The 17,105-nt window shown below is 44.7% G+C and overlaps 1 protein-coding gene across 3 annotated transcripts; it reads left to right on the plus strand.

Annotated features, from left to right (window-relative positions):
- Nucleotides 1-5,240: 5,240 nt before the first annotated feature.
- On the plus strand, nucleotides 5,241-14,131 carry LOC118364725 (leucine-rich repeat-containing protein 3B-like). 3 transcript variants are annotated; one of them, XM_035746425.2, is made up of 3 exons: nucleotides 5,241-5,475; nucleotides 6,281-6,474; nucleotides 11,428-14,131. In XM_035746425.2, exon 3 carries the CDS (start codon nucleotides 11,475-11,477, stop codon nucleotides 12,327-12,329), a length of 855 nt encoding a protein of 284 aa, XP_035602318.1. In that variant the 5' UTR covers nucleotides 5,241-5,475; nucleotides 6,281-6,474; nucleotides 11,428-11,474; the 3' UTR covers nucleotides 12,330-14,131. The 3 variants fall into 3 exon arrangements, with proteins under 3 accessions (XP_035602318.1, XP_035602317.1, XP_035602316.1); XM_035746424.2 differs by lacking the exon at nucleotides 5,241-5,475 and adding an exon at nucleotides 5,718-6,139 and having other exon boundaries at nucleotides 6,262-6,474; XM_035746423.2 differs by lacking the exon at nucleotides 5,241-5,475 and adding an exon at nucleotides 5,718-6,139.
- The last annotated feature ends 2,974 nt before the right edge of the window (nucleotides 14,132-17,105 follow it).

The raw sequence follows: 17,105 nt of genomic DNA on the forward strand, positions 1-17,105 counted from the left end.
AACAGCCTTATTGTAAAATGAATGAAATTATCATTTTTTTCTCATCAATCTACACACAGTACCCCATAATGACAAAGTGAAAACAGTCTTAGAATTTTTGGCAAATTTATTCAAAATAATTTTTAAATTTAAGAAATTTGGAACCACCAAGACTCTTCCTAGAGATGGCTGCTCAGCCAAACTGGGCAATCGGGGGAGAAGGGCCTTGGTCAGGGAGGTGACCAAGAACCCGATGGTCACTCTGACAGAGTTCCAGAGTTCCTCTGTGGAGATGGGAGAACTTTCCAGAAGGACACCAATCTCTGCAGCACTCAACCAATCAGGCCTTTATGGTAGAGTGGCCAGACAGAAGCCACTCTTCAGTAAAAGGCACAACTGCCCGTTTGGAGTTTGCCAAAAGGCACCTGAATGACTCTCAGACCATGAGAAACAAGATTCTCTGGTCTGATAAAACCAAGATGGAACTCTTTGGCCTGAAAGCCAAGCGTCACGTCTGGAGGAAATCTGGCGCCATCCCTACGGTGATGTTTTTCAGCAGCAGGGAGACTAGTCAGGATCGAGGGTAAGATGAATGGAGCAAAGTACAGACAGATCCTTGATTAAAAACCTGCTCCAGAGTGCTCAGGACTACAGACTGGGGCGAATGTTCAACTTCCAACAGGACAAAGAACCTAAGCACACAGCCAAGACAATGCAGGGGTGGCGTCGGTTCAAGTATCTGAATATCCTTGAGTGGCCCAGCCAGAGCCTTATCGAACATCTCTGGAGAGGCCTGAAAATAGCTGTGCAGTGACGCTCCCCATCCAACCTGACAGAGCTTGAGAGGATCTGCAGAGAAGAATGGGAGAAACTCACCAAACACAGGTGTGCCAAACTTGTAGCGTCACACTCAAAAATACTTGAGGCTGTAATCGCTGCCAAAGATGCTTCAACAAAGTACTGAGTAAAGGGTCTGAAATCTTAGTTAAATGTGATATTTCAGTTTTTTAAACCTGTTTTTGTTTTGTCATTATGGGGTATGGTGTGGAGATTGATGAGGGGGAAAAAGCATTTAGTCCATTTTAGAATACGTCTGTAAAGTAACACCATGTGGAAAAAGTCAAGTGTTCTCAGTCAACTTACCTGTTAAAATAAGCTTTAATTTAAATAAGATTATGTGCACTAACTAATAACATAGGCCAATTCATTTGGGTTTCAACATCTGAAGAACTAAAAACACATTGCTTCATTGCTGTCTCTAAGTATAGTACCCACTGCTAGTAGCCATGTATTCATCCAAAAGAAAATGAAATGTCCTAAAATAAACGTTGCAGTTGTAGGCTACTACCCATGACCTCCATATCTCAAATATTTTGGTTGTCAAATAGATGCTACTGAGATGAATATTGAGAGTTGAGAAATACATAATTATACCTACCGAAAACTGAGGCCCTCCTCTCTTCGACAAGGGGACAAATCTTTTTGTGTGTTTAGAATATTATTTTTCTCGCTCTCTCGAGCGCATGGGGGGAGAGGGGAGTGGCTCGCTCATTGCAGCAACAGGCCCCAGTGAGGGCACAGGCACATGGGGAGAGCGGACACTTTCGTTACAGGAACCGTTACGATAATGCACTTTACTGTTTGACCAAATCCCGGTTTTAGACACACAAAACATAGAACGTTTTGAGTGAGGTGACAATGTAGAATATGCTCTTCCGACGTTTACAGGCACCGTTTCTGGGGGTTTTCAGCCCATGATCTGTCTAACTGATGACAGAGTAGGAGCAGGTCTCTTTGCTGATGTAGAATTTGACTTTGAATGTAAATTTGCGTGACCTCAGCCTATGAGAAAACCCGGCCGGCCCACCTTGGTCCACTGATCATCCAGAAGGTCATTATAGATTAGTATAACAGAGAAATTGCATAAATGTCTTTTAAAAATACATTTTCTAAGGCCCGTGAGCTGCCAGCCATGTCATCCTTTTCATTATTACATTTTTATATATGAAACCTATTTCTGAGTGTGTCAATTTTGATTGGAAATCAATTGTTTGGTCCCCACAAGGATAATAAAACAAATGTGTGTGTGTGTCTTCTCCTGAGTGTCATTGATTATACCTGAGTGGGTGTATGTGTGAGCCTGGCAACAGGTGTGTGGAACCTTTATGTGTGAGGGCACCTGTCAGCCAGCAGCACCCAGTAAAACTAGCTGTGCCTGGCTTAGAAGCTAACCAGGGCTGACAAGGGACAGGGGGCAAGGCATCAGGGCTGAAGACACACACACCATGTGTGGAGACACCGTGCAGCTTTAATGAGCTTCCTTTATAAAACCATCACACTCCTCCTGCAGTCAGAGACCTGACGAGGCATACTGAACACTGGACGCACACTAGGGAAAAGTTGGGCAGAGATGGAAAATGTAAACTGCAGCCTGGTCTGGTGTCTACTGTATATAGACAGACATGTACACACAAAGCCTCAGCCAAAACATAACGAACTTCACTTCAGAACATTTTCTCTTATTGCCTTGAACTTTCCTTTCCCAAGCATAAAAAAATACTTAACATTATTGAGTACTGCATTCCATGCTGGCACTCTAGCACAATGAACGGTAGATTACAAGAGAGATTACTTGCGGGCAATCTAGCGCAACGGCAGAAAGGAATGGATTGCTTTTGAGGAGTGTTGTGAGGACAATCAGAGCGTTGCGAGGACAATCAGAGCGTTGCGAGGACAATCGGAGCGTTGCGAGGACAATCGGAGCGTTGCGAGGACAATCGGAGCGTTGCGAGGACAATCGGAGCGTTGCGAGGACAATCGGAGCGTTGCGAGGACAATCGGAGCGTTGCGAGGACAACCGGAGTGTTGCGAGGACAACCGGAGCGTTGCGAGGACAACCGGAGCGTTGCGAGGACAATCGGAGCGTTGCGAGGACAATCGGAGCGTTGTGAGGACAAGCAGAGTGTTGTGAAAGTGTGTTCTTGAGGGGTGAGAGAGAGAGCATCGGTGTCCTCTCAAAGCAAACTTCCATCCTGATGACCTCTGTGACACTCGTTTGTCTTTAGCTCCCTTACGGCTCCCCATTGCAGCTGCAAACCCTGTCTGTGTCTCAAAACGTTACTCGCCAGCACATCCTTGCATTAGAGAAGAGGATTTAAGGTCCCTCCCCCAGGCCTCTTTCTCCAACGAGCTTTGTAAGGAATTGAGGAAACAAGGCTTGAGGAAGCAAGTGAGAATTTGACAGCTCTCTCCATTCCCCTCTCCCACGCTCCATTTTCCTCAACACGCTCCTCTCTCTCGCCCTCTTTCCCTTCCTCCCCCCTCTCGCTCTCGCTCTCTCTCTCCTTCCCTGCCTTTCACACCCTCTCTTCTGAGGTTATTTTCAACCCCTTTAAATATATTATTATTGTCTTGCTACTCTGTACATGTGCACTCCTTCTTATGTAATTATATTGTCCCTAACCTTCCTTTAGTCACGCTTCCATCTCTTTTATCAGTAAGTATGCAGAGCTGCATTCAATTGTTTTTTATCCTCATCCTTCTTTTTTTCTGTTTAATGAGACAGGTGAAAGTGAGTCTTCTCTCTCTCTCTCTCTACTACACTTAATGGATATCCTCCATAAACACATTTTCAATTCTTCTACATTTTGGAGATTCCTCCTTCTATTTCAGCCATATCAGATATCAAGCAGGGTGCTCATAGTTTACAATTTGACTCTTTAGGCCTATTTTACAATGGCTGACAGACAGTGTAGCTGAAGGTCGACTTATTCTCATGGCTGTAACTCTATATTATTTTTGTCAGTCTGGGCCTCAAATCACTGTTAAGTAAGAATAGTAGAACACACAAGGTGCAATTTCCAAACTTAGTTGTACATCATCGGTTATCCTCTAGTTATACTGTGTGTCACTCACTGACAGTCACTCAATTAGCCCATGCCAGTTAACATGTATAAGATTGGTAAATTAGTCTAGTTAGTCTAGCCAGCTATCTCAACTTGTAGTAATCATGGCCAAATTACCGACCCGGCACGCAGGGCACGAGCCCAGGGGCCCTGGTCTCCAGGGAGCCCCCATTGATTTTGCTAGTCACTCTCACTCAGATTTCATATTAACATTGCAAAAGTTGCACCAAAATATGTAGAATTGCAGGAAATGAGCTGGAAAATAAAAAAATTGATTCGTTTACTTTGTGCTAATAAAATATGTTTCCCGCTAACAGATCCCTCTGTACGTATTACATTATAATATATCTGTAGACTTCGGGTCATTATGCTTACTGCCAGTTAGCATTGGCTGCAAAACTCCCTTGAACTTCTTTCATACTGGACACAGACGTAAAAATGGCATCCACAAGTTCATCTGACTCTGGAGAAGTAGATAAAGTGCCTCCCTCTTCTTAGGGATAGCCCTTTTTTTTTCTTAAATTTTCGCCTAAAAGGACATACCCAAATCTAACTGCCTGTAGCTCAGGCCCTGAAGCAAGGATATGCATATTCTTGGTACCATTTGAAAGGAAACACTTTGAAGTTTGTGGAAATGTGAATTGAATGTAGGAGAATATAACACAATAGATCTGGTAGAAGAAAATAGAAAGAAATTCTTTTTTTCTTCTACCACCATCTTTGAAATGCAACAGAAAGGTCCCACATCTAGCCATCACTCTGGTTGTAATTCCGATGGTGTCCAGAAGATGGCACCAGTGTATGTGCAAAGGTTCAGACGGATAACTTAAAGTATGAGCAAACTACATTACATTTAGTGTGAAGTCATCCAGGTACATTTGGGCAAATCATGAACGAGACATTTGCATTCACATTATATTTTTCTGTAAGTATATTGTCAAATCGGTATACTTGGACTCACTTGCTGTTTTGCAGCAGCAGTCTTCCAACGACCTTCCACAATCCCACCCCCACCAACTGAACTCCATTCTCCCAGCGGGGGTTTCAATTCCAGCAGCCCAGCATAGGGCAACCTGTCATCAGCATCTTGTCACATCTGCTCCTGCTACGCCCTCTGGTGTTCATCCGGTGTCTTCTTGACCTGCAGTTACTCCCCCTGTACACTCTCTCTCCCTCTCTGTGTGGTTGGAGACAGATTTGCTGAAGTCAGAGCAGATCCCTACCAGCTGCAACTCGTTCCATAATCAAGACCTCTACAAATACTCAGTCCTGCAAATTCCACTCTGCCAAATTGTAATCTCTGCTCAGTCAGTTCATGATTCTAGCCATTTACGATTACGCAAGATCTTGTTACTCTGCTGTGCCTGTTTCCCTGCCTGACACTGTTTATTTTCTCATTGCAGTCTCTGGGTCCTGTTCCACACTACACCACCCAACTACCTTGCTCTGAATTTTACTCACCACCACTACCTTGGATTCCCCTCAGGACCTGTTTACCCTGTTCTACTCAGCCAACTCCAACCTCAGTCTCAGTCTGGTTTTTCTGCAACTCATCCAAGCTTCCCTGGATCTGCACTCCATATCTCTCAGTGTAACAATACATATTTTGGATGTATTGGCTGCCTAAATATGGTTCCCAATCAGAGACAACGATAAACACCTGCCTCTGATTGAGAACCACTTCAGACAGCCATAGACTAACCTAGAACACCCCACTAAGCTACAATCCCACTATCTACACACCACATAGAAAAACCCACACCCTGGCCTGACCAAATACATGAAGAAAAACACAAAATACTACAACCAGGGCGTGACAAGAACCCTCTGTGGAATGGGTTCTACCTGGAACTATGGGACAACCGAATAACCCTTTATAGGTTCTAGGTATCACCGTTTTTGTACTTGGAAGCACTCAGAGATGGTCTATAATTTGAATAGTCAGCATTTTGTAGATTATTGTTATCTCTGAGATTGTATCTCTAACAATCCCCCATTAGCAAGTACTAGTCATTAGTAGCCAACTTCCCATGTGACCATAGGCTATTGTATTGCTCGGATAATTGTTCAGAAAACGTAATTCTGCGCAGGTCATTTGAGCATTCTCAGCCTTTACACACGTCCCTTGAAGGCTGCGCATGACATTAATCATGGAAAGGTTTCCAGCCTCTCAGAAGTCACGATGTGGGTTGACGCGCTCAGTAGAGCGCACAGCGCAGCAGTAGCCATCTACTGTAGCAGGGGGTGTATGTGTGGTGAGGAGATTGTATGCTTCAACGCTCCTGTGCCTGCGTATGACGGCTTGATATGACCATTTTAAGACAATAATAGGTTACGTTTTGGTAACGGATCCTATTGTCCCTCTTTATATTTACAGTCGTGTTTATTTCAACTAGATCGCGGGGAGCGGAGAGGCAACAACCATCGGTATTGAATGCTGGTAAGCAGGCTCCAGTCCATGGGGTTGTGACGCGGATTCTCCGGCTGCGCTGAATTGCAAGCGGGTACTGTAAACGCATTTGAGATATGGACGCTGTTCTGTGAAGCATGCTGACAAATGTTCTTCTCCCAGACAACAAAAGCTGAAGTGGTAAGAAAGCTCTTATGTTTGCCAGCCTTGCATTTGCATCTGATTTATAGAATTAATACATATGTCCTTTATATTGTTGGGGACCTTTTCATTTTCATTTGTCATGTTGGAATATTGAGGTGTATTTTCCAAAAGCATATCTCAGGGGGATATGATATGCTTTTGTAAACTACACTTCAATATTCCATCATTAATAAGTTATGTAGGGTATCCCTAAAACACCTCCAAGTTAGGTCAGTGGCCCAATGAATTCATAATAGCCTACTGTATGTGCCAAAGGTTCATACCTTGCAGAGGATTGTTGACGTCCTGCACTTTGCAGAGAACGCATCAATTTAGCCTGAATGTTGTGCAGTCGGAGAGTAATGGCATATTAATGTCGACCTACCTTTGTGTACATTAATATTTTCCAAATCAATATTTTATGTATTAAGTACCCACCTTTTGAATGTTTGAATGTATTAGTACTGTGTCTGCAAGAGGGTTTTTGTGTGATGCCTGGCAGTCTGGCTGAAAGGAACTGTATATAAGAAACGATTCAGAGAAACGAATTCACATGCAAAACAAATGTTTAGAGTTACTTTAGCCAAAGTTGCTAACATCGTGTACTAGGAACAAGCTGAATACGGGTTTTTCCCAGTATTCCTGCAATAACACTTCTATGCTGGGTCCACTGTGGAAAAGGGTTTTCTGTCTCGTGTGCAAGCCTCGAGAGCCAGTTTCTTCTATTGCATGAACGCTCCGTCGCACAAAGGTTAACCGTGTGAACGTCAAACCAATGACTAGAGAATATCCATCGCTGCACGGAGGAGGAGGAGGGAGGAATCCGGATAGGATAACAGCATGAGGCCTTCCTTTGCGTGATAATTGCAAGTTCCCCCATATCACTTACTGGGAGGATAGTCTAATCTAATGCATTCAAATGTTCTTCTTGTAGTCAGACAGCGAGTGCACACTGTACACCAGGCCCTGTGGTATTTTTAATATGCATTAACAGTTTATACAGTGGTACATCAGCTTTTCTTATTGCAGGACACAATAAGTAACTGAGAGAGTTTATATCCAATACTATCTTGGCCTATATAGTGCTAAGTCGTTAGGAAAAAAACTGATGTAACTGAGCAAATTAAATACTGAGCCTACTCTCGCTCACACACTGTCACACACTGTAGTACACACACTATAGTACAGTCACACAGTATATCAATCCATTCCACTTAGATCATGGGGTTCTGTATTGTTTGGAATTAGTGGTTGTCAAGTTAAATGATGCTATGTTTTGCCTCTCTTCATTTTCTTTATTAGGTTGTACCCCTCTCCTCCTCACGCATTCAGCAGAACCCCAATAAACCAGACTTTGACATGCTGTGACATACACCACTAATGCGGTTGTTATATGGTCCACTCAGGCCTCCCAGACACTCGGCCATCCCTCACCCTGGCTCTGAGGAGACTGTGTGCGAGACGCAGTCCTTCTTATTGAGCCGTGCTGCCTTTCGTAATGTGACTTTAAGAGCCGCTCTTAGATTATGTCATTTGTAAACCAGCCTAAGTGGAGCCCGTCTGGTCAGATAGAGCTAATTTCCCAGAAGCTGAACGAACGGCCAGATAGAGTACAGTTTCAGTACATTATGCCTGTATGCAACAGGCAGATCTGATGGGATGGGAGCCATGTTGAAAGTAAAGATACCAGTTACTGTTTTATTTATTTGAAGTTATCATTATATATATATATTTTTTAAAACATTTTTGTACACTGGTGAATACTTTAGGAAGAATATGTTTACATTTTTTATGTGCAAGATTTACAATTATGAAGAGCATGAATCCATAAAACCAACCTAGCCTACGACCAAAAAAGCTCTCCTAAGGTTCTTAGACCTTTTAGGCCAGGGTTTTGCTACCTGATATCTTAATATCCAACATGGCTCCCATCCCGTCACATCTACCTGTTGCATACAGGCATAATGTACTGTAACTGTACTCAACAGGCTGTGATTATTTGAATTGGCTGTGTAGAAAGTGCTAGGGCAAAAACCAAAACGTGCACCCAGGGTGTCCCGAGTTTGTGAAACCCTGCTCTAGACAACAGTTGTGTTGCGGTGAAACGGTGAGCGTCCCGTCCAACTCATAACACTTTCTCTGGGGTTTTGTGTCAGTGGGGAAACATATTCTATGTGGTTTAGATAGGATTGGTAAAACGATACTGGACTGTGGCATTTACTGCGCCTCAGCCTGCCTCAGACAGTGCTGCTCAAGAGTCTGTCACCTGAGTCGGGTCTCAGTGAAAAGTGGGTTTCCAGAACCGATGGGCCCGGAAACATTACATTGATCGACCCAAAATGTACTTACACTAAATGCATACATAGGCTAATGTAACGGATGTGAAACGGCTAGCTTAGTTAGCGGTGCGCGCTAAATAGCGTTTCAATCGGTTACGTCACTTGCTCTGAGACCTTGAAGCAGTAGTTCCCCTTGCTCTGCAAGGGCCGCGGCTTTTGTGGAGTGTGACGTAGAAGTCCGTCACTGGCCGCGGGCAGCATTTGGTTCTTTAACGCACACACATATTCATCACTCCTCCCTGCGCCATTATAAGATAAGTTAACAATGTGGGTCGACACACAAATTAACTTCTGTCTTGGTGCATGCATTTCACACTTGTCAATGTTCATATTTGAGAGATACAATAATTATGATACTTATCAATGTTGTGGATGAGCGCATTGTTTGTTTGTTCTGTTCCTCTCTCTCCATCTCTGTAGCTTCCGGGTAAGCTGGAAAAGGACCCGAGCTAAGGGAATTGGGTTGGCTTTATAGTGCCTGTCCCAAATGGCTCATTAATGCATATGGGCATATTGAAAGATATTGTCAGTAGTGATGTAATGTTGTAAATGTTATGTTGTGATATTGTTTAAAACCGTGTTGCAATGTATATCCTTTAGTATGTTTAGTTCATGGAAAATGTAGGTTTGTATTATTAATTGATTAATTAACCAGGGTTAATTGTTCTGAGGGGAGGGGCTAGCCCTACAAAAGGAGCCTCTCTTTCAGTAATGGGGGAGGCATTTTGGATTGAGCTGTGGATGGGGCAGCATTGTTTTTAAGCTGTCCCATAAGATAGATGTTGATGGCAGTACTGTTGTTTTTTTTGTTCCGGAATCACTTGTAAATAAACACCTTTGCACAGAAGAACTTTTGCGGTTCCGCCATCTTTTTATTTTGATAGAGGTTAGGTTATCCAGTTTAGCCTTCTGGCCTACTCTACGTGACATGGAGCGATGGGTAACGATGCTTCCTGGGTGACTGTTGTCGATGTGTGCAGAAGGTCCCTGGTTCGCGCCCGGGTATGGGCGAGGGGACGGTTTAAAATTATACTGTTACATTGGTGCCGTGACCCGGATTACTGGTTGCTGCGGAAAAAGGAGGAAGGTCAAAAGGGGGGTGAGTGTAACGGATGTGAAATGGCTAGCTTAGTTAGCGGTGCGCGCTAAATAGCGTTTCAATCGGTTACGTCACTTGCTCTGAGACCTTGAAGTAGTTGTTCCCCTTGCTCTGCAAGGGCCGCGGCTTTTGTGGAGCGATGGGTAACGATGCTTCGTGGGTGACTGTTGTCGATGTGTGCAGAAGGTCCCTGGTTCGCGCCCGGGTATGGGCGAGGGGACGGTTTAAAATTATACTGTTACACTACATCCAAACAGACTCAGCCCTAGATTCAATTAGTTCCCGCATTAGGGCTCTATTACAGCGTGATTGAAATGTTAGCAGAGACTGCATTCCCGGTAGGTGTGCATATGTCGGCTCAAACGGAAATGCCCTTCACTTTTCTATCACCTAACCTGGAACGCTTCAACGATACAGATTGAATAGAGCCCTTAACCCGCAACAACCGCCGACTGCATAGCAGTTTTATTGCTTTTGTTTAGGCGACATCGGAGGTGTAACTGTGTTCGGAAGCAGTCAAATCGGTGAGCGGCTGCTCTTGTCGTCATTGTCACGAAACCACACCTGTCCTTAAATCCCACCCGTAACAAAAGTTCAGAACGAGAAAGTGTAGGCTCTATAGAACAGACACTCAAGTTTAAAATCATTAAATGAAATGAGGGTTGATATCAGCCAAATCGAGTTGTAGATTATAACACACAGTGTTGGAACTTGTAGCAATTCTGCATGGGATTTCTACTAATGCAACTCGGTGCAGCCAATGGCAATGTCCACCATAAGTATAACGCCAGGAGCCGCTTGCTGACTCGACAGCTGCAGACGTAGTTCCACCTCTGACATCGCCGAAAACAATAATGCTGCTATGCAGTTGTCGGTTATCGCGGGTTAAGACAGATCTGATTGAATCTAGCCCATAGCCTATATCCTACATCCAAACCGGGTTAGGTTAGCTACTGTAGGTTCCTAGAGACCCTAAGACTGAGTTTCAGAGATATTCACTCTGAATCCATTAGAGGCTGACAGTACTCTAAAATAACCATGACCATATATATATTTTGAGCGTCTGTCTCCCTAGTTACACTGGATCAGAGCAGTATTATGGTAATGAAAAGTCACTCCAAGGCAATGTTGAAGTGGGACGAGAGCGGAAAAAACATGCCAATCAACGAGAGTTCCATCACTGCACTGGCAGGAAGCACATTATCTGTCATCTGTACGCACGGATGACGCCATCGCTGATCTCTATCCCACTCCTCCTCTACACTACAGCTGTGTTTTGTCATTTTCTGTTCTTCATGTCACAAGTGCCAATTCATTACAATTAGCCCAGTCAGGATCAAAGTGGGTTTAAAAATAACACCTGGCACTTGTATGGAAATTCGGATTACTCACACCGAGATGGTTAGGTGTTGCTTCTGCCACACTGATATTAGTGTCATTTGCAATCACTTGTTGTCCTCGTTCCTTTTCTTCATTATTTTCGCTCTGACATTTTTCCTCATTGTCTCTCAGGCCGGCTGGTTGGTGAAGCTGTGACCTATGCAGGGTTGTCTTGGCTGATGGTCCAGGGGCGGTGTCCTTCCAGGAGGGTATGCCTGTATCCCACCATGCCGCTGCTGGCAGAATGGCTGCTGTGCCACTCATTGGTGGCATGCCTGTTGCTGCACAGCCTGGCGCTCGGGGCCACCACCGCGGGCCTCCACGGGGCAAACACCGGCTGCTCCGAGAGCTGCTACTGCTCCGAGATGGCCGACGGCGGGAGGGTGGTGCGCTGCAGCAACATGCACCTGGCGGAGGTGCCGCATGACCTGCCCAATGACACTCGCCGACTTTACCTGGACGGTAACCTCCTTACCACCATCCCCGCCGACGCCTTTGCAGGGCTTCCTTTACTCAACGAGCTGGACCTCTCCCACAATGAGCTAACTCAGATGGAGCCGGGGGCCTTCCGGGGTCTGGTCCCCTCTCTCAAGAGCCTGGACCTGTCCTCTAACAGACTGACCACCCTGGAGCCCGAGGTCCTACGGGGCCTGAGGGCCCAGGCCAACCTCACCCACAACCCCTGGCACTGTGACTGCCGCCTCCAGGTGGCAATGCCCCGGCTGGATCTGGAACCGGTATCACTGGCTGGCGTGGTATGCCACACTTCGGAGCCCAAGGACGTTGGCATAGATACAGGGGTGCCCTTCATCATGGTGGCAGCCGACCTGGACCTGTGCGCAGGGCTCAAGAGAACCACGGACGTGGCCATGCTGGTGACCATGTTCGGCTGGTTCGCCATGGTCATCTCCTACCTGGTGTATTATGTCAGGCACAACCAGGAGGACGCACGGAGACACCTGGAGTACCTCAAGTCCCTTCCCAGCAAACTGGACAGGCCAGAGGAGTCCTCTAAACTCAGCACAGTGGTGTGAGAAGTAAATTACCAGACTTGGGTCAAAATGCATTTTGTCAGGTACTTTCAAATTCTGGAGAAGTGCTTGATTTAGCTTGATTGCTGTGCAAGGCTGTAGAGTTTGCACTTTTGGGGCGATTCTTAGGTAGTAGGTAAGCTAAATCAAGCGCACCTGTAGTATCTGAAAGTATTTGACATATATTTACCTAGGTCAGGTAGAGACACAGGAAATAATAGCCAAACACCTCAAAGGGATCATAAAAGGAATTCACAAACTTGGAAATAGCCCGGGATACTACTGTACTGTACAGGTTTTCACCAGTAATCCATTGGAAACGCAATACCTCGCGGTAACATTTCATTCAAACAAATTCACACTCTTTGATGAATCGTCATGAAATGAAGACTCTCTTTTTTTTTCCCCCACCACATAGCTGTTTGTTATACGAATGAAGGAATTATTTGACACGTTTGTGAATATTCTAAATGTATTTCCAAATCAGTCTGTGTCTTTATGTAAGACACTCTGTATTTGAAAATGATTGAATTCCAACGAGGTATTGAAATGTCGTCAAATGCATAACTATTTCACAATGGACTGCCGAGGGCACCGTTTTGTTATTAATCAGGACGGCACGATGTCATCAAATGTCCCCATATTAGTGATGATACTGTGCTTGGCAGTGTAACAGAGACTGCATTGTTTGACCAGCATCTGCACTCATTGAATGTGGGATCTTTATTTTCTGGATGAGAAGCCCCATGTAATCATCAAACATCTTACCAGAAAGAATAAAATCATGAAATGCTCCTTCCTTTTTTTATTTTGGCCACAATACCATATTTTCTTTCCACAGTTGTATTGCATGTAATATTTCATTTCTCACAAAGTCCGCCTGAACATGTCACCTTTTCATTTATTTTAAATGAACAATGTGTTCATTATATTGAATTATGATATTTGACAGACCGTAGTGCACGATGGCAAAAGTAGTTTAGAAATATGAATTGCGCAACTTCAATCAGTGGGTCCAACAAGTAATTGTAAAAAAACGTTTTTTTCTTTCTTTTTTTTCTTTTCTTTTTTTTTTCTTTTCTAAGTTTAAAAAGATTTCACTGTCTGAAGTGTTATTTGAATTTCCTCCAAGCCTCATGAATTCCTTTGATCTCACTAATGGGTATGTCTTTTAGAACTATGAATCTGCTTTCGGGACAGACTGCACTGAATATGACTTCTGTCACACACACACACACACACGACAGCCACAATGCACACGGTAAAACTCCACACCCTCAGGCTGAAATAAAAATGATATAGATTTGATCCTTGCTCACCGTTTGGAAACTGGGCCTGCCGATGGGATCCCCCCCTGGCCTCCCACATCATGACGTAGGATGGGAATCAATACAGAATGGTGTTTCTCCTGTCCTACTGGAACTATTAAAACCCTGCCCCTTGACCGTGGTACAGTATCTAGCCACAGTCTGTCCTCTTTCTGTCTTATCTTAAGTGCTCATTTGTGGAGGATGAGAAAATGGGGGTAGCCTCTCTCTCTCTCTCTCTCTCTCTCTCTCTCCTCTCACCCTTGCATTTATCTGTCACACAACCAATCTGATACTGAGCCCTGAGGGTCAATCATGCACACGCACATGCACACACAAATAAATATAGTTGACATAATTATACAGTATAGCCTGTTCGGTCTTAAAAATGTCAGTCATGACACGGATACATTGCCCTACATTGCCCTACAGCCCTCATTAGCATGTGTTTATGTGCATGGACAAATGGACTCAGTCACATTACCATACACATTGCAGTAGGAGAATGTCTGTACATGAGTGCTATGTAAGCAATAAGCCACGGGGGAGGGGGGTGTATGGCCAATATCCCACGGGTAAGGGCTGTTCTTACGCACAACGCAACACAGAGTGTCCTGAATGTAAGGCGGGCTTGATAGGTGACATTCAAACCGTGTCCTGGATGTAAGGCAGGCTTCCTGGATGTAAGGCAGGCTTGATAGGTGACATTCAAACAGTGTCCTGGATGTAAGGCAGGCTTGATAGGTGACATTCAAACAGTGTCCTGGATGTAAGGCAGGCTTGATATAGGTGACATTCAAACAGTGTCCTGGATGTAAGGCAGGCTTGATAGGTGACATTCAAACAGTGTCCTGGATGTAAGGCAGGCTTGATATAGGTGACATTCAAACAGTGTCCTGGATGTAAGGCAGGCTTGATAGGTGACATTCAAACAGTGTCCTGGATGTAAGGCAGGCTTGATATAGGTGACATTAAACCAGTGTCCTGGATGTAAGACAGGCTTGATAGGTGACATTCAAACAGTGTCCTGGATGAGGCAGGCTTGATAGGTGACGTTCAAACAGTGTCCTGGATGTAAGGCAGGCTTGATTGGTGACATTCAAACAGTGTCCTGGATTTAAGGCAGGCTTGATAGGTGTCATTAAACCAGTGTCCTGGATGTAAGGCAGGCTTGATAGGTGTCATTAAACCAGTGTCCTGGATGTAAGGCAGGCTTGATAGGTGTCATTCAAACAGTGTCCTGGATGTAAGGCAGGCTTGATATAGGTGACATTAAACCAGTGTCCTGGATGTAAGACAGGCTTGATAGGTGACATTCAAACAGTGTCCTGGATTTAAGGCAGGCTTGATAGGTGTCATTAAACCAGTGTCCTGGATGTAAGGCAGGCTTGATAGGTGACATTCAAACAGTGTCCTGGATGTAAGGCAGGCTTGATAGGTGACATTCAAACAGTGTCCAGGTGTCTGAGAACATCCCTGTTGTAATTGTAGGTGGAGGGAACAAGTCCTCTCAGTCCATGTCCCTGAATGAGCTTTGGAGTTTCACTGATTACTTCTGCAATGCAACACTCGCTCCATTGTTTACAAAAGGTAGAGAATACGCAGCAGAGAGAATGAAGCTTTGGTTTCAGGCTCCTGATTAGATCTCAGAACAGTTGTTCTCTGTCTCTCTCATTTCCTAAATTGTCTTGTGTTTGCTTGATTTCACCTCTGCAATCAAGTCCACTAATTTCTTCCAATTTCAATCTCCAGCTGTGTCTGATATTATAGTGCATCAAAGATAAGATTAAAAATATATATATATATATAATTCTCTGAAAGGAACTGTCTCTGTGGGAGTTGTAAAGGAGCTCCATGCTTGATGCAACATATCTATTTCTTCAGATGCATTCAGATGTTATCTCACTGGCTAGCTCCTTGTTTGATTCTCCCACTGGTTAGCTAGTGTGGTGCAGTCAGTGGGGCTGCTAACCACTGTGTGTGTGCGTGTGTCTGTGTGCATACCCACCATCTAAATGGGTAACCTTGCCTGGGGCAGAGTCACCACTGGGAGCTTGGTCGACATCAGGTGCCAAATCATGTCCTGCTACAGCCGCCTGCAGAACAAAACCCACTCCAGCTGGTAAGCGAGTCCACTTTTTCCCCACATCACCAATGCCATGCTTTAACCCAGATGGATGCTATACTTACATTGTTGCCTAGCCAACCAAGAAGGAGCGAGTCTGTGAAAAACGGAATCAAGGTTAACACCCAGCCTTGGCTGAGGCCTCCCATAATCTATTCTGTCCACCTACACTTACTGAATGGAAGAGCACTCTGACCTCTCTCTCTCTCGCTCTCTCGCTCTCTCTCGCTCTCTCTCTCAGCCTTTCATTTAGACAGAACGTTGTAGTTACTGCATGGTAGAACTGCAGATTCAAGGCTACAGCTCCTAGGTTTTGTGTGTGCTGGTATAATGACAGGCCTGTGTAGTAATGAGCTTGGTCCACACTTCCCACACACTGTGGTATCTGCTGTTCTAGACTGTGGCGTTCCATCCTTTTTGATAGATACAGGTAAAGTAGCTAAATGAACCAGAATGGCCAGTGTAGTGTAGGGCAAGCCAGACACTTAGCAGTTCAATTCTTATTTCACCTGAGGCAGCAGAATATCCTCAAATTGGTAGGGGATTTCATTTTGGATCCACATACTTTTAAAATAATTATTGGTGTACTTGCAGCATTTTGCTTTCTGTGAAAGTGGCAGGATGGCTCAGTGGTCTCATTGCAGTGCTAGCTATGCCACCAGAGATTCTGGGTTCGAGCCCAGGCTCTGTCGCAGCCGGCCGTGCCCGAGAGGTCCACGGGGCGAAGCACGATTGGCTCAGCGTCGTCCGGCTTAGGGAGAGTTTGGCTGGCAGGGATATCCTTGTTTCAACGCGCAATAGTGACTCCTGTGGCGGGCCGGGTGCAGCGCACACTGACCAGGTCGCCGGGTGTACGGTGTTTCCTCCGACACATTGGTGCCGAAATAGGGGAAATAGGGATAGCACGAAATAGGGGAGAAAAAAGGGCTAAAGAAAATAATAATAAAAAGAAAGTGGCAGGATTAGTAATAGAAATGGAAGGGTTGAATTGAACGAAGGATGTCACTCACTAAAGCATGAGCTGACACACACACAAAAATGTTTGTGGAGGGGCTGACTAACCATGAGTAAGCAGTAAAAAAATAAAAATAAGATGTATAGAAAGGAAGTTGCACACTCCCAACAGTTGAATGGACAAACTTAATCTATTTAAAGGAGATGATTGTGGACTACAGGAAAAGGAGGACTGAGCACGCCCCCATTCTCATCGACGGGGCTGTGGTGGAGCAGGTTGTCCACATCACCAATAAACTAACATGGTCCAGGCACACCAAGACACTCGTGAAGAGGGCACAACAAAACCTATTCCCCCTCAGGAGACTGAACAGATTTGGCATGGGTCCTCAG

This window comes from Oncorhynchus keta, chromosome 32, assembly GCF_023373465.1.
Source record: "Oncorhynchus keta strain PuntledgeMale-10-30-2019 chromosome 32, Oket_V2, whole genome shotgun sequence".
Taxonomy (NCBI): domain Eukaryota; kingdom Metazoa; phylum Chordata; class Actinopteri; order Salmoniformes; family Salmonidae; genus Oncorhynchus; species Oncorhynchus keta.

Coding starts and splice junctions, on each gene's coding strand:
- LOC118364725 (XM_035746425.2), top strand. CDS start 11,475: ATGGTCCAGGGGCGGTGTCCTTCCAGGAGGGTATGCCTGTATCCCACC.